Below are 23,959 nucleotides of genomic sequence, written 5' to 3'. Positions count from 1 at the left end.
GGGCCTATAATCCACGCTCTTCCATTTGTAAAGACCTGATGATGTGCAGTCGTACCTTTCTCTCCAAAGATCCACCTCTTGTGCATGCTGGTGGTGAAGAAGATGGGCGACTGGGTGATGCACATCAGCAGGTCGGTGATGGCCAGGTTAATGATGAACATGTTGGCCGGCGTCCGCAGACTGCGACTCCTGCAGCACACACGGACACATTGTTAGCTTAAGCTCCTTCTCCCTCATCTCTTTTCCAGCCGTTAAAAAGGTTGAATCGTCTTTAACTGAACTTCTAACAGTTCATCGCCCGTGTAAAGGGTTAAAAACTAAGCTCATTAAGTGTAAAAAAATACTGAGTGCATTAAAATTTGTGTTTGAAATGGTTTAAAACAAACAAAAAGAAAACAAGACACCCCTATAAATGTTATTTTTATTTCATGTTGTATCAGAAATGGGATTTCAGTGCTCATTTCATTGTTGTTTTCGGTAGAAGCGCGATACTCTTTCATGTCAACAGGGGGCGCCTTACGCCTGAGAAAGCAGATTCCTGCCTTATAAAGGCCGATATCGCTCTGCTTTTTTTGTATTTACATACAGGTGGGGTTAACTCATCCAAATGTACATGTCTGTGTTTTAAAACAAGTTTCAATAGTATCGACGTTATGAGTGGAAAGTATAGAGAGTTACAAATTTTTGAGTAATTTTGAGTTTTAACTGTTTTAATGTCATGCTAATGTGTTGCTAACTGCTAACGTAGCTAACAGGGTCCCATGTAAAATGTAAGAAAGAAAGGGGTTTGTTTTGTGTTGTTTTGTTGTGGACAGAAGCCTCACATTTATGCATGGTTTGTAATAATTACTAATGTGCATTGTTGGATTCTGCAGAATAAATCCTGCTGTATAAAGGCCGATATCGCTCTGCTTTTTTTGTATTTACATACAGGTGGGGTTAACTCATCCAAATGTACATGTCTGTGTTTTAAAACAAGTTTCAATAGTATCGACGTTATGAGTGGAAAGTATAGAGAGTTACAAATTTTTGAGTAATTTTGATTTTTAACTGTTTTAATGTCATGCTAATGTGTTGCTAACTGCTAACGTAGCTAACAGGGTCCAAAGTAAAATGTAAGCAAGAAAAAAAGGGGTTAGTTTTGTGTTGTTTTGTTGTGGTGACGGACAGAAGCCTCACATTTATGCATGGTTTGTAATAATTACTAATGTGCATTGTTGGATTCTGCAGAATAAATCCTGCTGTATAAAGGCCGATATCGCTCTGCTTTTTTTTTGTATTTACATACAGGTGGGGTTAACTTATCCAAATGTACATGTCTGTGTTTTAGAACAAGTTTCAAGAGTATCGAGTAAAGTATAGAGAGTTACAACTGAGTAATTTTGATTTTTAACTGTTTTAATGTCATGCTAATGTGTTGCTAACTGCTAACGTAGCTAACAGGGTACAATGTAAAATGTGAGCAAGAAAGGGGTTTGTTTTGTGTTGTTTTGTTGTGACGGACAGAAGCCTCACATTTATGCATAGTTTGTAATAATTACTAATGTGCATTGTTGGATTCTGCAGAATAAATCCTGCTGTATAAAGGCCGATATCGCTCTGCTTTTTTTGTATTTACATACAGTTTACGGACGTCGCGGCAAAGGCTATCGAGACCCTCCCTGACACCCTTAGGTCAGGAGGGTAATACCTGCATGAAGCCTCAGAGTTTTACACTAATTAATAAATGGGAGATTTGTTTTATGTTGAAATGAGCAGAAGTCAGTGGTTAACAGTGACTCTTCACGGTGTTTTTCTTTCTTTTTCAGAACCAAATCAATCCAAATTCAAGTGTGGAAAAATCAATGTGGAGACTCAGGAAGTTTGTTTAATCGGGCAGATTTAACGTGGACCAAAACACGCTGCAAATAAACGTTTGATCAATGCAACATACATCCTAAATCCGGCCTAATTTCAGCGCGAGCAGATCAATAGTCGTTCCAGAAGTGGGCCGATCGATGCTCAAATGGTTCTTAAAAGGCGAAGCTTCTTCAGGGGAGTTTTTCTGTCGGTTTCTGTCTGAAAAAGACGTTTTCTGTGCAGTGATGGAGGATAAAGGCAGAAGAGTTTGTTCGATAAGAAGCGAGTCGGGCGCAGAGCTTCTGAGGTCTCAGGAACCACAGAAGAAGAAAACAGCCTTTAGACTGTTTGTCCACACTTTTCCTTTATTCTTTTTATTATCATCAAACAGCTGTCAGCCTTTCATTTCATCTCCTTGTGGAGAGATTCTGTTTTTATTGGTGGTCAGAACATTTCCACAGAAACATGAATGATTTTCTACCTTTTTTTCTTTATTTTTAAGTTGTAAAAAAGTAAAATTTGAAGTGAATTTATTGTACTTTTCTTGGCTAAAGTGGAACAACTTAAAGTGAACTTAATACACTTCAGTTCATGGCTGCGGATGAACTCTTTTACATGTTTTATTAGTTTATTAAAATATTATTATGCTTAATTAAATATACTTAATTTATTTTATTGGAATACTAACCACTAATATTAAGGCAATATGCCATTAATATGTCATAAACAGTATGTTCAGTCACACTTTTTTACACATTTCTCTTGATAAAAATTAAAACTTTACAGTAACTTACTAATAAACTGAGTAATTACTTAATGTGCAGAAAATAACGTGCACTACAGTACGGTGACATCTGCATATTTCTTTTTTTTTTTTTAGTTTCCAATCAATGATTTTGACAAATTAAACCTGATAATCTAAGTTACCAGTTATTTGTCATTTAATTTAGGTCATAAAGTAAAAAAAAGACCCTTATTTATGCACGACTGACACTTTTACGTCAGTTTTTAACCTAAATACCCGCGTTACTGATCTTATTTCAGCTCAGTGTGATTTTATGATTTAAACTGGTCTGATTGCTGCTTCTTCTTAAACAATTCAGACTGGAAAAGTCAGTCCAACCAACCAGTGGCCGAAAAAGCTTTGAATCTGCGTGCTGGTGAGTTCAAAAGCAGAAACACGTGGCAGGAACATCCTGCTTTCCTTCCTGAAGAACACCTGCAGCAGCTTTTCTTGACTAAAACTCATCCTCAGGCAGATCACAGGAAGCACGTGACCATGTTTGGGCGCAGGAAGTCGTACCTGCTGAAGGCGTAAATAACCAGGAAGTTTCCGACCACGCCGGTGATGCCGATGGCGAGGATGACGGAGCCGATGGTGTAGTGGGCGTGGTCGGGCACGTCCACCGTGGGGAAGGGGTGCGGGCTGTCAGGCACCATCGCCACCTGGAGGACAAAAGGCAGAAGTGCAGGTGGCTGTGAGGCAGGTTCACGAAGCTTCAGATTCACCTTTAATTGGGCTTCAGCTGTTTAACCACAACAAAGCCGCTGCAGCATAATGTCAGGGTCACTTATAATTTGGGTTCTTTGTATTCAGACATGAGGAAAACATGACGTCCTCCACATTTCAGGTCAGTCTGTTTTCCACTAAAATTACAGTAAATCTGTTTCTTTTCACTATCTGGAGGAAAATGAATGTTATTAGCGTGATTATGTTCAAACAGACATGAGTGTGTGCAGCAGTGTTATCTCAGCAGTGCGCCCACGGCTCAGGCCGTGCACCTTCAGTCGAACTGATTTATCAGGCTGCATCAGCTCCATTTTGTTCGTTCTTTCAGATTAAAGGATCAAGTTTTACAGATGTTTAATATCCTGAGTGGTTCTAATCCAGTAAAATCTGAGACTCAGAGAGTCGTAAGCAGTGAAAAACCTGTTAAAAGCTTTCTGTTGAGGTTTATTCATCCAGAAAGATCTCAGTAAAGAGTCAAACTGTCGAAAACAGGAAGTCCTACAAGTTTCACATGTTGAAATATTATAAAACTAAGTGAACCCTCACTGCAGGAACTAAGAGGGTAAGAAGCAGCTCTGATTAACTGATCCTCAGTCAGTGTGAGCAGCTCTATAAAAGCAGGAGTTCTGTCAGTTTAACACGATGCCAAGGAGGAAAGACACCAGCAATGATCTCAGAGAAGCAGCTGCTGCTGCCCATCAGTCTGGGAAGGGTTATAAGGCCATTTCCAGACTATCTGGAGTCCATCATTCTACAGAGAGAAAGATTATTCACAAGTGGAAAACATTCAGGACAGCTGTCAATCTTCCCAGGAGTGGACGTCCCAGCAAGGTCACCCCAAGGTGAAGAAGCCCAGAGCTACATCTCAGACTCTACAGGCCTCAGTTAGCATGTTAAAGGTTAAAGGTCACCCCAAGGTGAAGAAGCCCAGAGCTACATCTCAGACTCTCCAGGCCTCAGTTAGCATGTTAAAGGTTAAAGGTCACCCCAAGGTGAAGAAGCCCAGAGCTACATCTCAGACTCTACAGGCCTCAGTTAGCATGTTAAAGGTTAAAGGTCACCCCAAGGTGAAGAAGCCCAGAGCTACATCTCAGACTCTACAGGCCTCAGTTAGCATGTTAAAGGTTAAAGGTCACCCCAAGGTGAAAAAGCCCAGAGCTACATCTCAGACTCTACAGGCCTCAGTTAGCATGCTAAAGGTTAAAGGTCACCCCAAGGTGAAGAAGCCCAGAGCTACATCTCAGACTCTACAGGCCTCAGTTAGCATGTTAAAGGTTAAAGGTCACCCCAAGGTGAAGAAGCCCAGAGCTACATCTCAGACTCTACAGGCCTCAGTTAGCATGCTAAAGGTTAAAGGTCACCCCAAGGTGAAAAAGCCCAGAGCTACATCTCAGACTCTACAGGCCTCAGTTAGCAGGTTAAAGGTTAAAGGTCACCCCAAGGTGAAAAAGCCCAGAGCTACATCTCAGACTCTACAGGCCTCAGTTAGCATGTTAAAGGTTAAAGGTCACCCCAAGGTGAAGAAGCCCAGAGCTACATCTCAGACTCTACAGGCCTCAGTTAGCATGTTAAAGGTTAAAGGTCACCCCAAGGTGAAAAAGCCCAGAGCTACATCTCAGACTCTACAGGCCTCAGTTAGCATGTTAAAGGTTAAAGGTCACCCCAAGGTGAAAAAGCCCAGAGCTACATCTCAGACTCTACAGGCCTCAGTTAGCATGTTAAAGGTTAAAGTTCACCCCAAGGTGAAAAAGCCCAGAGCTACATCTCAGACTCTACGGGCCTCAGTTAGCAGGTTAAAGGTTAAAGGTCATACATCTCAGACTCTACAGGCCTCAGTTAGCATGCTAAAGGTTAAAGGTCATACATCTCAGACTCTACGGGCCTCAGTTAGCATGTTAAAGGTTAAAGGTCACCCCAAGGTGAAAAAGCCCAGAGCTACATCTCAGACTCTACAGGCCTCAGTTAGCATGTTAAAGGTTAAAGGTCACCCCAAGGTGAAAAAGCCCAGAGCTACATCTCAGACTCTACAGGCCTCAGTTAGCATGTTAAAGGTTAAAGGTCATGACAGCACAGTTAGAAAAAGACTGAACAAGGATGGCTTGTTTGGAAGGGCTGCAGGAGAAAGCCTCTTCTCTCTAAAAAGAACATGGCAGCACAGCTTAGGTTTGCAAAGCTGCATCTGAACAAAGCTCAAGACTTCTGGAACAATGTCCTTTGGACAGACCAGAGCAAAGTGGAGATGTTTGGTCCTAATGCACAGCAGCACGTTTGGAGGAAACCAAACACAGCATATCAGCACAAACACCTCATACCAGATATGTTCACTAGATAAATGAAAAACACACCATCAGTCGATAATCAGGGCGGTCACTCTGGAATACTAAAGGTTATGTAAAGGTTAATCCCTCAACATGTGGAAAAAAGGATCAAAGTTTCATTAAACTGTGAAAGTGAACCATGTATCGAACACCTAACTTTCTCCAACTTCACAAACTGAAGGATGAAGGCGGCTCAGAGGACTTCCACCTCAACAGAATCAAACGTCTCGCTAAAAAAGAGACGAAGGCCACAAAGTCAGCTTTATATTTAGGAAGCTGCAAACAAAGCCGTACATGTTGGATCGAACTGAGCCTTTGCACAAACTGAAACAGAGTTGATTATCTGTGTCCAAACATTGAATAATGCAGGGCTGGAGCCTGATGCCATCTGACGCATCAGGGGATCAACATCATTATAGATTCTGGAGAGCCGAACTCGAGTGAGAAGGGGACGGTGGGAAATTCTGCACTGGGTCAGACCATGTCTAGCACAGAAAGAGTTACCCCACAGCTCCTCCGAGATCTCCTCCCATTGGGTTTTAATTCTATGCTGCGGGGTTAGCTGCAGAGTATAAATAAGGTTGTATAAATGTGAAATAGCACCCTTAATGGTAGGAAATGGGATTAAAAAGGAGTCAATTAGAGAGGAGACTGGGGAAATTGGGGCTATGATTGCGGATGAAACTACGCACTTGAAGATATCTATTAATTAGGGATAAGGACTGGATAGTGCAATTGTATCATTGCCACCTTCTGTGTGGGTGACCTGGGTTCCCCTGCATGAAAGGTATTACCTCCAGTAGGGGTCCTTAGGCAAGGCCCCCTTACCCTATCTGCCTACCTGTAAGTTGCTTTGGATAAAAGCGTAAATGCATAAAAACAAACAAATTAAATTAAAAAATGCTGTTTAGGTAAATGTTGCTGAAAGGATGCAAATATACCAGAAATAAACCAGAAATAAAAGAAAGCCCCATCAATTAAGGGAGGATGAAACACGGGGTTGGCTGATAAGGCTGCTGGGAAAGAGAAAGACTGTCAGTGGATTTAACTAAGGTGTTATTGCAAAAAGGGAGGGAGAAAAGCTAAGGGGAGAGCAGTCAATGAAGCAGGTTTAGCAGAAAACATCTTCATTCTCATGCAGGAGTGACTGGTGTCCCCCCCCAGAGAGATCCAGAGCTGAATTACTCAAAGCAGCAACTCCCAGTAATAAAATCTCCAGTTAGGGAGGGCCAAGCCCCCGAGGGTCTTAGGCTCTCAATCGAGGGACCTTCCCATTCCATATAAATTCAGTGATTGATTTGTCTAATTTAATAAAAAAAAGACTCAGGGAGAAAGACAGATATACACTGGAAGAGGTAAGATAATTCAGGGAGGACGTTCATCTTAACCGAATTAACCCCGGCCACTAGGGACCGAGGCAACAGAGGCCACCATTATCTGATCTAACAAAATTATTTTCAAACAAATCTGCAAATCGGTCTCTAACCTGGATACCAAGGTATTTAAAGCCAAATGGAACCATTTCGAAAGGGAAACTCTGAGCGACTTTAGTCTTTTCTTGCAGTATTTCAGAAACAGGAAGGAAATAAAATAAGGACATTTTAAAACAGTTCATACTGACATTATCCATCCACAGAGTGAAAACCTCTCCACACCGCACCAATCAGCAGCTATCTGCTGTAATCCCGTCTCCATCAGTCTCTAATTAACCTTCTCTGAGCTTCTGTCGCACATTAATCACTCTGCTGCCGGCAGAAATATGAGGAACTGCTAATTAGAGCAGGAGGTCACCCAGAGGGGCTTTAATGAGATGCAGAGTTTGAACATGAATGCTTAAAAGCTGGCTGGACCCTGGTAATGCAGTGTCCTGACTGGCTGGACCCTGGTAAGGCAGTGTCCTGACTGGCTGGACCCCGGTAAGGCAGTGTCCTGACTGGCTGGTCCCTGGTAAGGCAGTGTCCTGGCTGGCTGGACCCCGGTAAGGCAGTGTCCTGACTGGCTGGACCCTGGTACTGCAGTGTCCTGGCTGGCTGGACCCCGGTAATGCAGTGTCCTGACTGGCTGGTCCCTGGTAAGGCAGTGTCCTGACTGGCTGGACCCCGGTAAGGCAGTGTCCTGACTGGCTGGACCCTGGTACTGCAGTGTCCTGACTGGCTGGACCCTGGTAATGCAGTGTCCTGGCTGGCTGGACCCTGGTAAGGCAGTGTCCTGACTGGCTGGACCCTGGTAAGGCAGTGTCCTGACTGGCTGGACCCTGGTAATGCAGTGTCCTGACTGGCTGGACCCTGGTAATGCAGTGTCCTGACTGGCTGGACCCTGGTAAGGCAGTGTCCTGACTGGCTGGACCCTGGTAAGGTAGTGTCCTGGCTGGCTGGACCCTGGTAATGCAGTGTCCTGACTGGCTGGACCCTGGTAAGGTAGTGTCCTGGCTGGCTGGACCCTGGTAATGCAGTGTCCTGACTGGCTGGACCCTGGTAAGGCAGTGTCCTGACTGGCTGGACCCTGGTAAGGCAGTGTCCTGACTGGCTGGACCCTGATAAGGCAGTGTCCTGACTGGCTGGACCCTGGTAAGGCAGTGTCCTGACTGGCTGGACCCTGGTAAGGCAGTGTCCTGACTGGCTGGACCCTGGTAAGGTAGTGTCCTGACTGGCTGGACCCTGGTAATGCAGTGTCCTGACTGGCTGGACCCCGGTAAGGCAGTGTCCTGACTGGCTGGACCCCGGTAAGGCAGTGTCCTGACTGGCTGGACCCCGGTAAGGTAGTGTCCTGACTGGCTGGACCCTGGTAATGCAGTGTCCTGACTGGCTGGACCCCGGTAATGCAGTGTCCTGACTGGCTGGACCCTGGTAATGCAGTGTCCTGACTGGCTGGACCCTGGTAATGCAGTGTCCTGACTGGCTGGACCCTGGTAAGGCAGTGTCCTGACTGGCTGGACCCTGGTAATGCAGTGTCCTGACTGGCTGGACCCTGGTAATGCAGTGTCCTGGCTGGCTGGACCCTGGTAAGGCAGTGTCCTGGCTGGCTGGACCCTGGTAAGGCAGTGTCCTGACTGGCTGGACCCTGGTAAGGCAGTGTCCTGACTGGCTGGACCCTGGTAATGCAGTGTCCTGACTGGCTGGACCCTGGTAAGGCAGTGTCCTGACTGGCTGGACCCTGGTAAGGCAGTGTCCTGGCTGGCTGGACCCTGGTAAGGTAGTGTCCTGGCTGGCTGGACCCTGGTATTGCAGTGTCCTGACTGGCTGGACCCTGGTAAGGCAGTGTCCTGACTGGCTGGACCCTGGTAAGGCAGTGTCCTGACTGGCTGGTCCCTGGTAATGCAGTGTCCTGACTGGCTGGACCCTGGTAATGCAGTGTCCTGACTGGCTGGACCCTGGTAAGGCAGTGTCCTGACTGGCTGGACCCCGGTAAGGCAGTGTCCTGGCTGGCTGGACCCCGGTAAGGCAGTGTCCTGACTGGCTGGACCCCGGTACTGCAGTGTCCTGACTGGCTGGACCCTGGTAAGGCAGTGTCCTGACTGGCTGGACCCCGGTAAGGTAGTGTCCTGACTGGCTGGTCCCTGGTAAGGCAGTGTCCTGACTGGCTGGACCCCGGTAATGCAGTGTCCTGGCTGGCTGGACCCCGGTAATGCAGTGTCCTGACTGGCTGGACCCTGGTAATGCAGTGTCCTGACTGGCTGGACCCTGGTAATGCAGTGTCCTGACTGGCTGGACCCTGGTAATGCAGTGTCCTGACTGGCTGGACCCTGGTAAGGCAGTGTCCTGACTGGCTGGACCCTGGTAATGCAGTGTCCTGACTGGCTGGACCCTGGTAAGGCAGTGTCCTGGCTGGCTGGACCCTGGTAAGGTAGTGTCCTGGCTGGCTGGACCCTGGTATTGCAGTGTCCTGACTGGCTGGACCCTGGTAAGGCAGTGTCCTGACTGGCTGGACCCTGGTAAGGCAGTGTCCTGACTGGCTGGTCCCTGGTAATGCAGTGTCCTGACTGGCTGGACCCTGGTAAGGTAGTGTCCTGACTGGCTGGACCCTGGTAAGGCAGTGTCCTGACTGGCTGGTCCCTGGTAATGCAGTGTCCTGACTGGCTGGACCCTGGTAATGCAGTGTCCTGACTGGCTGGACCCTGGTAAGGCAGTGTCCTGACTGGCTGGACCCCGGTAAGGCAGTGTCCTGGCTGGCTGGACCCCGGTAAGGCAGTGTCCTGACTGGCTGGACCCCGGTACTGCAGTGTCCTGACTGGCTGGACCCTGGTAAGGCAGTGTCCTGACTGGCTGGACCCCGGTAAGGTAGTGTCCTGACTGGCTGGTCCCTGGTAAGGCAGTGTCCTGACTGGCTGGACCCCGGTAATGCAGTGTCCTGGCTGGCTGGACCCCGGTAATGCAGTGTCCTGACTGGCTGGACCCTGGTAATGCAGTGTCCTGACTGGCTGGATCCTGGTAAGGCAGTGTCCTGACTGGCTGGACCCCGGTAAGGCAGTGTCCTGACTGGCTGGACCCCGGTAAGGCAGTGTCCTGGCTGGCTGGACCCCGGTAATGCAGTGTCCTGACTGGCTGGACCCCGGTAATGCAGTGTCCTGACTGGCTGGACCCTGGTAAGGTAGTGTCCTGACTGGCTGGACCCTGGTAAGGCAGTGTCCTGACTGGCTGGACCCTGGTACTGCAGTGTCCTGACTGGCTGGACCCTGGTAAGGCAGTGTTCTGACTGTGAATCCAGGCAGGGGGTCCATCCCTGGGGTGGGGCCCAGCTACAGCTTTAATGACAGCATGTGGTGGTAGGCAGAGGAGCTCATTATCTCCACCTCTGGTGTCCACAAACTTCTGACCCCGAACGATTCCTGGAGCAACTCCCTCTGAGACGCAGCCCGCCGTCATGGCGGATGAGCATTTCAGCGCGCTGCCACGGCTCCTGACTTTCATTCAAAGTGACATCTTTAAGCTACACACACTTTAACACACACTGACACACCATCCAGCCAATCAGAGGCCAACGCTGGCGCTGACACGTCTCCTGCAGTGACCCATCAAACCTGATCACATCTGCACGCTAAACGCGTGTTAAGTTGTTCTGCTCCGAGCTCAGAGAAACGCAGGCGAAGGACGCGCTGATGATGATGGAGTCGGACACATCCATCTGACCCTGAACGGCTCTCGGTTCTTCGTGCCCCAGGAAGCAAATTACCCAGAACTAATCTGGAGATGTTCAGGCTTTGTTGGAGAAAGTATCATCAGCTCATTGATCACTAAGCAGAGACGACAGACTTTACTTTACTTGGAGTTAATTTCATGGTTTTTGGTATAATTGTGGTCATTTGTTTTAGTTATTTTGTCTTTATTTGGGTTGTTTTGGACCATTTCCTGGTAGTTTTGTGCCTCTTATTCTCTGTTTCTCCGTAGTTAGTTTACTTCCTGTCTTATTTGTACGGTTCTTCTGTTGTCTTATACTCCTGGTTTCCTTTCCCTCATCACTCCACCTGTATTTATACTCCAGGTTTCCTTTCCCTCATCACTCCACCTGTATTTATACTCCTGGTTTCCTTTCCCTCATCACTCCACCTGCTGTGAGTCTCTGAAGCTGTGAGTCCTCCTCTGCGACGCTGGATTACATGAACACGAATGAACGAATGAGTCGTGACCAGCTGAGTGTGTTCAAGCAGAGATTAAAGTCTGCAGGAGGATTACTGACGGAGTTCAAAGTTCAGTTTTCCACGTCATAGAAAATGTGACTGAGACCCAACGTCATTAGGAAAATGTTTTCCATCTCATCATTCGGTTTGTGCTGCAGGCAGATTTACTCCAGCCTGTCACAAAGCTTCGCCGGCTGCTGCTGCTGCGCACGACACGGCGAGGATCATCGCCAACAGGCCGGTTAACTGAGGATGGAGGCTCTGAAAAGCTTCATCACATCCATCGTTTAACTCCTGCAGACGGCCAGACCGAAGCGGTTACGGATGTGTTCGTCTGGCTCTTCTTAATCATAATAACAACAAAAGCATTCTGTTCTTTTCTATTCTGAAAAATGTACTCAGTTCGACACATAATGACCACAAAGAGGTGAAAAATAATCTGAATGTCATTAAAACTCGATGGCAAACCATCACAGAGAGACACGTGTGGCCTTAAAGGGACAGTAAACAAGTGAGAAGAGTCATAAAAACACCTGAAGAAGACACAAGAATCACAGCAGAAGACATGGCTGGGAGGGTGGGGGGGGCTGTTGTTACATAATGACCACAAAGAGGTGAAAAATAATCTGAATGTCATTAAAACTCGATGGAAAACCATCACAGAGAGACACGTGTGGCCTTAAAGGGACAGTAAACAAGTGAGAAGAGTCATAAAAACACCTGAAGAAGACACAAGAATCACAGCAGAAGACATGGCTGGGAGGGTGGGGGGGGGCTGTTGTCACATAATGACCACAAAGAGGTGAAAAATAATCTGAATGTCATTAAAACTCGATGGAAAACCATCACAGAGAGACCTTAAAGAGACAGTAAACAACTGATAGATTTATAAATCTACAGGGAAGAGTCATAAAAACACCTGAAGAAGACACAAGAATCACAGCAGATGGTGGGGGGGGGGTGTTGTTACATAATGAAGACTTTTAGGCTGACTGCCATAGAACAGTTTGAGGGTTAAGGTTCAGGCTTTCCTCGGGTTTGTGTTAGAGCTGCTGATAACTTTTCTAACTTTTAAAGATAATTCAGCCAAGAAATAAACTGTAAATGTTCAGGAAGGCGTAACAGAAGCAGGAAACACTGAAGCGTGTGTGTCCTCTGGTCATCAGTAAGTCCTGAAAGCTTCCCAAGGCACAGCTGAGTGAACCGCTGCATCACATGACAGCGTCCACGTGCACGTGTGTGTGCACGTGTGTGTGCTGGCGGCCTCTTACACAACAGAACTGGTTCAGGTCAGCGTCGCCACTCAGCTCGCTGTGACGGCGCCGTTCTGGTTTTTCTTATTTCCGGTTCGGAGGTCTTCAGGATTTATTCATCCCGGTTAGTTCTGCTTCTTCAGCTCAGTTCAGTAAAATTTATTCATTATTAAACTTGATTTCAGTTTGTTTACGACATGAAATAAAAAATTATTTTCAATATCGAGCAATCTGGATTTTAATGCTAAAAGTATAAAATAATGATCCAGCAAATATAGAAGATGTTACTTCACTGCCTGCAATAAAGGTGGGAAAGCCCAGCTTTCTTTGTTTTATTCAATTATTCTCGAACAAAAAAGAATCTTGTTTGGTTTTTTTTGTCCATTCAGTAGAAACAGAGAAACTTCATCATGTCGATGTCCGTCACCCTCTGGATCTTAATCAGATCTGAACCAAAACATCTTCACTTGTTCAATATTTTCATTCATTACCGCTACCGATTTACTGAATCGATTTAGTGCTATCCTAACCGCAGGCGCTGGACCGTCCCACCTTTACTACGGACAGCGAACTAACCGCAGGCGCTGGACCGTCCCACCTTTACTACGGACAGCGAACTAACCACAGGCGCTGGACCGTCCCACCTTTACTACGGACAGCGAACTAACCGCAGGCATTGGATCGTCCCACCTTTTCTACAGACAGCGAACTAACCTCAGGAGCTGGACCGTCCCACCTTTACTACAGACAGCGAACTAACCGCAGGAGCTGGACCGTCCCACCTTTACTACGAACAGCGAACTAACCGCAGGCGTTGGATCGTCCCACCTTTTCTACAGACAGCGAACTAACCGCAGGAGCTGGACCGTCCCACCTTTACTACGGACAGCGAACTAACCTCAGGAGCTGGACCGTCCCACCTTTACTACGGACAGCGAACTAACCTCAGGAGCTGGACCGTCCCACCTTTACTACGGACAGCGAACTAACCTCAGGCGCTGGACCGTCCCACCGTTACTACGGACAGCGAACTAACCGCAGGAGCTGGACCGTCCCACCTTTACTACGGACAGCGAACTAACCTCAGGCGCTGGACCGTCCCACCGTTACTACAGACAGCGAACTAGCCACAGGCGCTGGACCGTCCCACCGTTACTACGGACAGCGAACTAACCGCAGGCATTGGATCGTCCCACCGTTACTACAGACAGCGAACTAACCGCAGGCGCTGGACCGTCCCACCTTTACTACAGACAGCGAACGAACCGCAGGCGCTGGACCGTCCCACCTTTACTACAGACAGCGAACTAGCCACAGGCGCTGGACCGTCCCACCTTTACTACAGACAGCGAACTAGCCACAGGCGCTGGACCGTCCCACCTTTACTACAGACAGCGAACTAGCCACAGGCGCTGGACCGTCCCACCTTTACTACAGACAGCGAACTAACCGCAGGCATTGGACCGTCCCACCTTTACTACAGACAGCGAACTAACCGCAGGCGCTGGACCGTCCCACCTTTACTACGGACAGCGAACTAGCCACAGGCGCTGGACCGTCCCACCGTTACTACAGACAGCGAACTAACCGCAGGAGCTGGTCTGTCCCACCTTTACTACAGACAGCGAACTAACCGCAGGCGCTGGACCGTCCCACCTTTACTACGGACAGCGAACTAACCGCAGGAGCTGGTCTGTCCCACCTTTACTACAGACAGCGAACTAACCGCAGGCGCTGGACCGTCCCACCTTTACTACGGACAGCGAACTAGCCACAGGCGCTGGACCGTCCCACCGTTACTACAGACAGCGAACTAACCGCAGGAGCTGGTCTGTCCCACCTTTACTACAGACAGCGAACTAACCGCAGGCATTGGACCGTCCCACCTTTACTACAGACAGCGAACTAACCGCAGGCGCTGGACTGTCCCACCTTTACTACGGACAGCGAACTAACCGCAGGCGCTGGACCGTCCCACCTTTTCTACAGACAGCGAACTAACCTCAGGCGCTGGACTGTCCCACCTTTACTACGGACAGCGAACTAACCGCAGGAGCTGGACCGTCCCACCTTTACTGCAGACAGCGAACTAACCGCAGGCGCTGGTCTGTCCCACCTTTACTGCAGACAGCGAACTAACCGCAGTCCTGCAGCTTCTGAAACATCTGGCTGAACAGCCACAGCTGGTTTTAAATGAACAGACCCAGAAAGCTGCTGCATCAGCTCCTCGACATTCTTCTTCTTCTCTTGGAGATCAAACCTTCAGAAACACGGCCTCCGGCTGGATTACGACGGGCCGTTTGATGCTGACCCGTCCCTGAACTCCTCAGAGAAGAGTCAACAGATCAGGACTTTAATATAATTATGACACCAGAATCCTTTGGTGTTTGAAAAACACCAGTTTCAGCCAGGAGGGGATTATTTACAGATTATCAGTGTGAGGAGGGGTTCAAGTTTAAGTTTGACTCGTTCCCACGTCCTCTGTGGACCCAAAGCAAGCAGCACCATGAGCCTCCCTCATATCTAAAACATGCTCGATTTCACGTCTGGTTTTCACTCAGCAGCTGCTACATATCCACCTGTTTACTGAGGAAAATAGAAAGGAGTCCAGTTTTATATTTGGAAAAACACACTTTATTGAATTAATGTGTTTTAAATATTCTTTGCACCAAATAAGGAACGAGGAGAGTCACAGGACATGTGACTTTAGTGTCTGAACGGCAGAAAAACACCTTTTCAGATGGATGTGGACATGAACGCATCATCATGATGTCATCAGTTTGGAGCGTGCAGCAAAAATCAACAGGAAACCTCGATAAAGTCATGATTTTACTGAAGAAAGATCAGCAGGGAGAAGCTTTGCAGAAATTAGTTTCCTCCTCTCTCAGGAAGCTGCTTCTCAAACGTGGTTCTTGGTGAAAAATGGACGCCATCGTGTTCAGTCAGCAGGGCCTCAATAAGAAAGGTGCCCGAGGGGCCCGAGGGGCCCGAGGGGCCCGAGGGGCCCCCGGGGCGTCAATCAGCCCAGAGATCGGCCCACCGGAAGGTTCAGGACAGAACATCTGGATCAGTGGTTCCGTCCTCAGGGAGGATCCTTCTGTAACATCTGGATCCTTCGGTAACATCTGGATCAGTGGTTCCCTCCTCAGGGAGGATCCTTCTGTAACATCTGGATCAGTGGTTCTGTCCTCAGGGAGGATCCTTCTGTAACATCTGGATCAGTGGTTCCCTCCTCAGGGAGGATCCGTCTGTAACATCTGGATCAGTGGTTCTGTCCTCAGGGAGGATCCTTCTGTAACATCTGGATCCTTCTGTAACATCTGGATCCTTCTGTAACATCTGGGTCAGTGGTTCCGTCCTCAGGGAGGATCCTTCTGTAACATCTGGATCCTTCTGTAACATCTGGATCAGTGGTTCCATCCTCAGAGAAGATCCTTCTGTAACATCTGGATCCTTCTGTAACATCTGGATCCTTCTGTAACATCTGGGTCAGTGGTTCCATCCTCAGAGAGGATCCTTCTGTAACATCTGGGTCAGGGAGGATCCTTCTGTAACATCTGGATCAGTGGTTCCATCCTCAGAAGATCCTTCTGTAACATCTGGATCCTTCTGTAACATCTGGATCCTTCTGTAACATCTGGGTCAGTGGTTCCATCCTCAGGGAGGATCCTTCTGTAACATCTGGATCCTTCTGTAACATCTGGGTCAGTGGTTCCGTCCTCAGGGAGGATCCTTCTGTAACATCTGGATCCTTCTGTAACATCTGGATCAGTGGTTCCATCCTCAGAGAAGATCCTTCTGTAACATCTGGATCCTTCTGTAACATCTGGATCCTTCTGTAACATCTGGGTCAGTGGTTCCGTCCTCAGGGAGGATCCTTCTGTAACATCTGGATCCTTCTGTAACATCTGGATCAGTGGTTCCGTCCTCAGGGAGGATCCTTCTGTAACATCTGGGTCAGGGAGGATCCTTCTGTAGCATCTGGATCCTTCTGTAACATCTGGATCCTTCTGTAACATCTGGGTCAGTGGTTCCGTCCTCAGGGAGGATCCTTCTGTAACATCTGGATCCTTCAGTAACATCTGGATCCTTCTGTAACATCTGGGTCAGTGGTTCCGTCCTCAGGGAGGATCCTTCTGTAACATCTGGATCCTTCTGTAACATCTGGATCCTTCTGTAACATCTGGGTCAGTGGTTCCGTCCTCAGGGAGGATCCTTCTGTAACATCTGGATCCTTCAGTAACATCTGGATCCTTCCGTAACATCTGGATCCTTCCGTAACATCTGGGTCAGTGGTTCCGTCCTCAGGGAGGATCCTTCTGTAACATCTGGATCCTTCTGTAACATCTGGATCAGTGGTTCCGTCCTCAGGGAGGATCCTTCTGTAACATCTGGATCCTTCTGTAACATCTGGGTCAGTGGTTCCATCCTCAGAGAAGATCCTTCTGTAACATCTGGATCCTTCTGTAACATCTGGGTCAGTGGTTCCATCCTCAGGGAGGATCCTTCTGTAACATCTGGGTCAGTGGTTCCGTCCTCAGGGAGGATCCTTCTGTAACATCTGGATCCTTCTGTAACATCTGGATCAGTGGTTCCATCCTCAGAGAAGATCCTTCTGTAACATCTGGATCCTTCTGTAACATCTGGATCCTTCTGTAACATCTGGGTCAGTGGTTCCGTCCTCAGGGAGGATCCTTCTGTAACATCTGGATCCTTCTGTAACACCTGGATCCTTCAGTAACATCTGGATCCTTCTGTAACACCTGGATCCTTCTGTAACATCTGGGTCAGTGGTTCCGTCCTCAGGGAGGATCCTTCTGTAACATCTGGATCCTTCTGTAACATCTGGATCAGTGGTTCCATCCTCAGAGAAGATCCTTCTGTAACATCTGGATCCTTCTGTAACATCTGGATCCTTCTGTAACATCTGGGTCAGTGGTTCCGTCCTCAGGGAGGATCCTTCTGTAACATCTGGATCCTTCTGTAACACCTGGATCCTTCAGTAACATCTGGATCCTTCTGTAACATCTGGATCCTTCTGTAACATCTGGGTCAGTGGTTCCGTCCTCAGGGAGGATCCTTCTGTAACATCTGGGTCAGGGAGGATCCTTCTGTAGCATCTGGATCCTTCAGTAACATCTGGATCCTTCTGTAGCATCTGGATCCTTCTGTAACATCTGGATCCTTCTGTAACATCTGGATCCTTCTGTAACATCTGGGTCAGTGGTTCTGTCCTCAGGGAGGATCCTTCTGTAACATCTGGGTCAGTGGTTCCGTCCTCAGGGAGGATCCTTCTGTAACACCTGGATCCTTCAGTAACATCTGGATCCTTCTGTAACACCTGGATCCTTCTGTAACATCTGGGTCAGTGGTTCCGTCCTCAGGGAGGATCCTTCTGTAACATCTGGATCCTTCTGTAACATCTGGATCAGTGGTTCCATCCTCAGAGAAGATCCTTCTGTAACATCTGGATCCTTCTGTAACATCTGGATCCTTCTGTAACATCTGGGTCAGTGGTTCCGTCCTCAGGGAGGATCCTTCTGTAACATCTGGATCCTTCTGTAACACCTGGATCCTTCAGTAACATCTGGATCCTTCTGTAACATCTGGATCCTTCTGTAACATCTGGGTCAGTGGTTCCGTCCTCAGGGAGGATCCTTCTGTAACATCTGGGTCAGGGAGGATCCTTCTGTAGCATCTGGATCCTTCAGTAACATCTGGATCCTTCTGTAGCATCTGGATCCTTCTGTAACATCTGGATCCTTCTGTAACATCTGGATCCTTCTGTAACATCTGGGTCAGTGGTTCTGTCCTCAGGGAGGATCCTTCTGTAACATCTGGGTCAGTGGTTCAGTGCGCCACACAGGCAGCAGTCAGTGGAAAGTTGCTGTGAGGGTGAATCAGAGTTGGCAGCTAAATATGTTTTACAACACGATACATCAACATCAATACAGCTTTCACAAAGCATCGATGGATGTTCTGAGAACAAACGTCAATATGCACACAGCGACTGGCTGCTGATCCAGAGGACGGCAGCTCTGATACGGCAGCTGCAGCACCAGCCTCATTTCTTTATTTCCATAGAATCAGGAAGCAGCTGCAGAGATTCACTGAAACATGTTCAAACCTGAACATAAACCCAGAATCTGAGGCAGAAACAGAGTTTTTCTCAGTTCTCAGCAGCTTTAAAGTGAATCTCTGGTCTGAGCTCCTTTATTCTCCAACACAGCCTGAACCCTCTGAGACAAGCTTTCTGTCCTTTCTTTAAGGAGTCTTCAGGAATAGTTCTCCAGGCTTCTTGAAGGACATCCCAAAGCTCTTCTTTGGATGTGGGCTGCCTTTTGTTCCGTTCTCTGTCAGATGATCCCACACTGCTTCAATAATGTTGAGGTCCGGGCTCTGGGGAGGATTCATCCCTCCATAAGACCTGTTGCCACTGATTTTCAGTCCACTTCTTGTGTCATTTGGCACAGCTCAGCCTTTTCTCCCTGTTTCCCTTCCTTAAGAACGGCTTCTTGACAGCCACCCTTCCATGGAGACCATTTCTGATGAGGCTTGGGCCAACAGTAGATGGATCAGCTGAAGGTCCAGATGCATCTCTCAGGTCCTGTCAGGTCACAGCTGGATTTTTTCCTCTTTCTTAAGGACATCACTTTCAGATCCTGTTCATCTGCTGGAGATAGTTTTTTAGGCCTGACACTTCTTCTTTTGTCCTCCACTTGTCCAGTTTCCTCAAATGTTTTAAGGACACACTGCACACCATGCTGAGATATGCCAAGTTTTCAGCTAATAGCTCTTTGGGAATCACCTTGTTGCTGCAGAAATCCTATTTTCTGTCTGTCAAACTGTGTTTTCTTTGCTGTTTTTCATAGATGCAGCTAAAGAAATGGGAACAAATGATGTGTCTTTGTGACAAAGTGCCTAAAGATCCAGTTTAAAATGGCTTCTTTGCTAAGTTGTCTGTTCTGTGTCGACACAACACTGGTTCATCCCTTGAGTTAGGAGCCTTTTTTCTGCCTGAAGGGTTCAAAGGTCAGAGTTAAGTGGCTGAACAAAGAAAAACACTGAAAATGTTCAGGAACAAGGACTGAAGATGAGGGAAAAAGCAGAAAATGTCCAAAGAAAAACACTGAAAGAGCTTCAGAAAGCTGCAGAACTATTGATCAGGACACTTTAAAGAAATGAGGACTGGATCAGGAGTTTTTCCACAAAACTATATCTATTTATTCATCACCTTTTTAATTGCATTAATAAACTCCATCACAGTAATATTCCTCCAGCTGGTTAAGGCTGAAACTGAATCGCATTTCAACTATTTCATTTTTTATTTTTGGTGTTTTTAATGTGCAGGGATGTTTTGTTCTTGTTCTCTGCTGCTGCCACAGTGAATTAGGTCATTTCATGGATCAATAAATGGCTTATATCATGTGTGGTCCGATCATATTTCACTCAACACGTGTGCCAGTCAGATATAATGAGCAGCTGTCATTTTATACAGTCTAAGACCACAACAAACTTTTGAGAAAAATGGTGGATTTCATTTGTATTTTCTAAAACTAACAGTTTTCATCATGAAACAAACATGCAGAGAATTCAGCTTTAAGGATGTTCACTGTTGAGTGTTTCCATTAAACACACACCGCCAAATGAGCAATGGTTAACCAGTTTAACCCCATGACCGGGGTTCATAACCAATCACCATAACAAACTCATAACCAGTTTTAACCCATAACTGGTTTAAACCCATAAGTTTGAACCCATAACTAGTTTAAACCCATACATTTAAACTCATAACCAGCTTAAACCCATAACCAGCTTAAACCCATACATTTAAACACATAACCTATTTAAACCCATAACCAGTTTTAACCCATAACCAGTTTTAACCCATAACCAATTTAAACCCATAACCAATTTAAACCCATAACCAATTTAAACTCATAACCAGTTTTAACCCATAACCAATTTAAACCCATAACCAATTTAAACCCATAACCAGTTTAAACCCATAACCAGTTGAAACCTATAAATTTTAACCCATAACCAGTTTAAACCTATAAATTTTAACCCATAACCAGTTTAAACCCATAACCAGTTGAAACCTATAAATTTTAACCCATAACCAGTTTAAACCCATAACCAGTTGAAACCTATCAATTTTAACCCATAACCAGTTTTAACCCATAACCAGCTTAAACCCATAACCAGCTTAAACCCATAACCAGCTTAAACTCATAACCAGCTTTAACTCATAACCAGTTTAAACCCATAACCAGTTGAAACCTATAAATTTTAACCCATAACCAGTTTAAACCCATAACCAGTTGAAACCTATCAATTTTAACCCATAACCAGTTTTAACCCATAACCAGTTTAAACTCATAACCAGCTTTAACTCATAACCAGTTTAAACTCATAACCAGTTGAAACCTATAAATTTTAACCCATAACCAGTTTAAACCCATAACCAGTTGAAACCTATAAATTTTAACCCGTAACCAGTTTAAACCCATAACCAGTTTAAACCTATAAATTTTAACCCATAACCAGTTTAAACCCATAACCAGTTTAAACCTATAAATTTTAACCCATAACCAGTTTAAACCCATAACCAGTTGAAACCTATAAATTTAAACCCATAACCAGTTTTAACCCATAACCAGTTTAAACCCATAACCAGTTTAAACCCATAACCAGTTTAAACCTATAAATTTTAACCCATAACCAGTTTAAACCCATAACCAGTTGAAACCTATACATTTTAACCCATAACCAGTTTAAACCCATAACCAGTTGAAACCTATACATTTTAACCCATAACCAGTTTTAACCCATAACCAGTTTAAACCCATAACCAGTTGAAACCTATACATTTTAACCCATAACCAGTTTAAACCCATAACCAGTTGAAACCTATACATTTTAACCCATAACCAGTTTAAACCCATAACCAGTTGAAACCTATACATTTTAACCCATAACCAGTTTAAACCCATAACCAGTTGAAACCTATACATTTTAACCCATAACCAGTTTTAACCCATAACCAGTTTAAACCCATAACCAGTTGAAACCTATACATTTTAACCCATAACCAGTTTAAACCCATAACCAGTTGAAACCTATACATTTAAACTCATAACCAGTTTAAACCCATAACCAGTTTAAACCCATAACCAGTTGAAACCTATAAATTTTAACCCATAACCAGTTTAAACCCATAACCAGCTTTAACCCATAACCAGTTTTAACCCATAACCAGTTTTAACCCATAACCAATTGAAACCTATACATTTTAACCCATAACCAGTTTAAACCCATAACCAGCTTTAACCCATAACCAGTTTTAACCCATAACCAGTTTTAACCCATAACCAGTTGAAACCTATACATTTTAACCCATAACCAGTTTTAACCCATAACCAGTTGAAACCTATACATTTTAACCCATAACCAGTTTTAACCCATAACCAGTTTAAACCCGTAACCAGCTGGTAAACTCCTGGTATTTTCTGGACTTTGGCTGCATGCAGAGAAAAGGCAGAAAGTTCCTCACCGTTGGGCCGGGAAGCTGGAGCTCCACGAGCCGGTACGCATCCACGGCCGAACCGTTGTCCCTCCACGCGGGTACTGATGACAGCGCCAGGGTGTCCGTGCCGCGCGCCGCCGTGCAGTTCGCCTCGTGGTCGCTGCAGGAGGTGTTGCTCTGCCGCGCGCTCTCCCCGCCGTCCATCGTCCCTTCTCCGCCTCCTCTGCCTCGCTCCTCCTCGCGCGCTCTGCCTGCACCAGGAGGGACAGGAAGGCTTAAAGTGGGTCTGACTGACAGCTGTCACCATGACAACAGGTGTGCCGCGCACCTGCGTGAGATGAAATGTGACACAGACAGATGTGGCGATGAGCCCCAGCTGTGCGGAGCGGATGTTTACTACGTCATCGGGTTACTTTTGTGTGTGTGTGCGTGTGCGCGTGCGCGTGCTCGGAACATCTTGTGATCATTTCCCATCTTCTCGTTGCTCTTCGTCTCTTTTCTGGGCCCTGATGTGTTTCTCTTTGAGATCAGTGCCTCCTGTGTTTGTTTCGAGCCTTCTCGGGTCGTCCTGCACGCGCTGCTCTTAAAGCACAGTTCAGCAGCAGCAACGTGCTTCAAAGGGCTTCACAGAGACATTAAAGCAGGAGAGACAGAAAGCACGATTTAAAATAAAAAAAGAACAATGGAGTAACAGATTAGATGAGAGCAATAAAGATAAGATCAAAAGACATTTTGATTTGGAGCTGAAAATAGTCTTCAACCTGGACTTAAATACACTGGGGGGGGGGGGGGGGGGGTATCAGGCTATATACAGCATATTTATTCATGCTTTTTCATCTGTGGGATGCAGGTTTAGTACCTGAAGTGCAGCCATGTTTCTTCCCTGGTTGGTTCTGTAAAATACATTTTTACATGAATGATCCTGCAGGTAAATTTATCTGAGCTTCATGTGCAATTCTTTGCCTGTTTAAACAAACCAGATCACTACATCTACTCTAAGCAGAGTAAATAAAGAAATATTCGTGCCCAGAACCAGTGGATTTTATCTGGTGACAGTTTTATTTATTAAACTAAGTTTAAACAAAAACCTTGTGTCAGGAACTGTGGAGAAGTAGGACCCAGATGCAGCTCTTTGGATTCACAAAAAGGGTTTATTCCAAAAAGCAAGAACAAAAAGCAGAGCCGGATTAAAAAATACTTAAAGGTGGAACAAACAAAGCAAGAAAATTAATAAGACTATGAATTAATAAGGCTGTGAACAGGACTAAGATAACAGGACTAAGGCTATGAGGCAGGAAACCAGCCTTATCTTCAGTGACTGAGGCATGAAGGGTTGGTGAGGATTCTGCAGTGAATGAAAGGAAACCAGGAGACTAAATACTGTGGAGGGAGTGATCAGTGAATGAGGTGCAGCTGGGAACAATGAAGCAGGTGAAACTAGGTGGGAAAAACATGACCAGAACCTGAAAACAAGACTAAAACCCAAACTGTGACGGAGAAAACCTAAACTGTGACCAAACTGAGCTCCAGAAAGACCAAACTGAGCTCCAGAAAGACCAAACTGAGCTTCTAAAAGACCAGAATGAGCTTCAAAATGACCAAATTGAGCTCCAAAAAGACCAAACTGAGCTTCAAAATGACCAAATTGAGCTCCAAAAAGACCAAACTGAGCTCCAAAAAGACCAAACTGAGCTTCAAAAAGACCAAACTGGGCTTTAAAAAGACCAAACTGAGCTCCAAAAAGACCAAACTGAGCTCCAAAATGACCAAACTGAGCTCCAAAAAGACCAAACTGAGCTCCAAAAAGACCAAACTGAGCTCCAGAAAGACCAAACTGAGCTTCTAAAAGACCAAATTGAGCTCCAAAAAGACCAAACTGAGCTCCAAAAAGACCAA

General features: G+C 46.1%; 1 protein-coding gene across 1 annotated transcript in view; it reads right to left on the bottom strand.

The window, feature by feature from the left end:
- opn4a (opsin 4a (melanopsin)) overlaps positions 1–22,301 on the bottom strand; it is a 34,724-nt gene extending 12,423 nt beyond the window's left edge. The window contains exons 1-3 of the mRNA XM_072390316.1: positions 22,091–22,301; positions 3,143–3,285; positions 56–189 (exon numbers count right to left, since the gene is read on the bottom strand). Of these exons, the coding sequence (XP_072246417.1) occupies positions 56–189; positions 3,143–3,285; positions 22,091–22,267 (454 nt within the window). The 5' untranslated portion in view covers positions 22,268–22,301. The remainder of the gene's footprint in view (positions 1–55; positions 190–3,142; positions 3,286–22,090) is intronic.
- Positions 22,302–23,959: the final 1,658 nt, after the last annotated feature.

This window comes from Leuresthes tenuis, unplaced genomic scaffold (assembly GCF_036924035.1).
Source record: "Leuresthes tenuis unplaced genomic scaffold, fLeuTen1.0.hap1 SCAF_8, whole genome shotgun sequence".
Classification (NCBI taxonomy): Eukaryota; Metazoa; Chordata; class Actinopteri; order Atheriniformes; family Atherinopsidae; genus Leuresthes; species Leuresthes tenuis.
The sequence above is the reverse complement of the archived record's forward strand: the minus strand, read 5'-3'. Positions and strand labels throughout refer to the sequence as shown.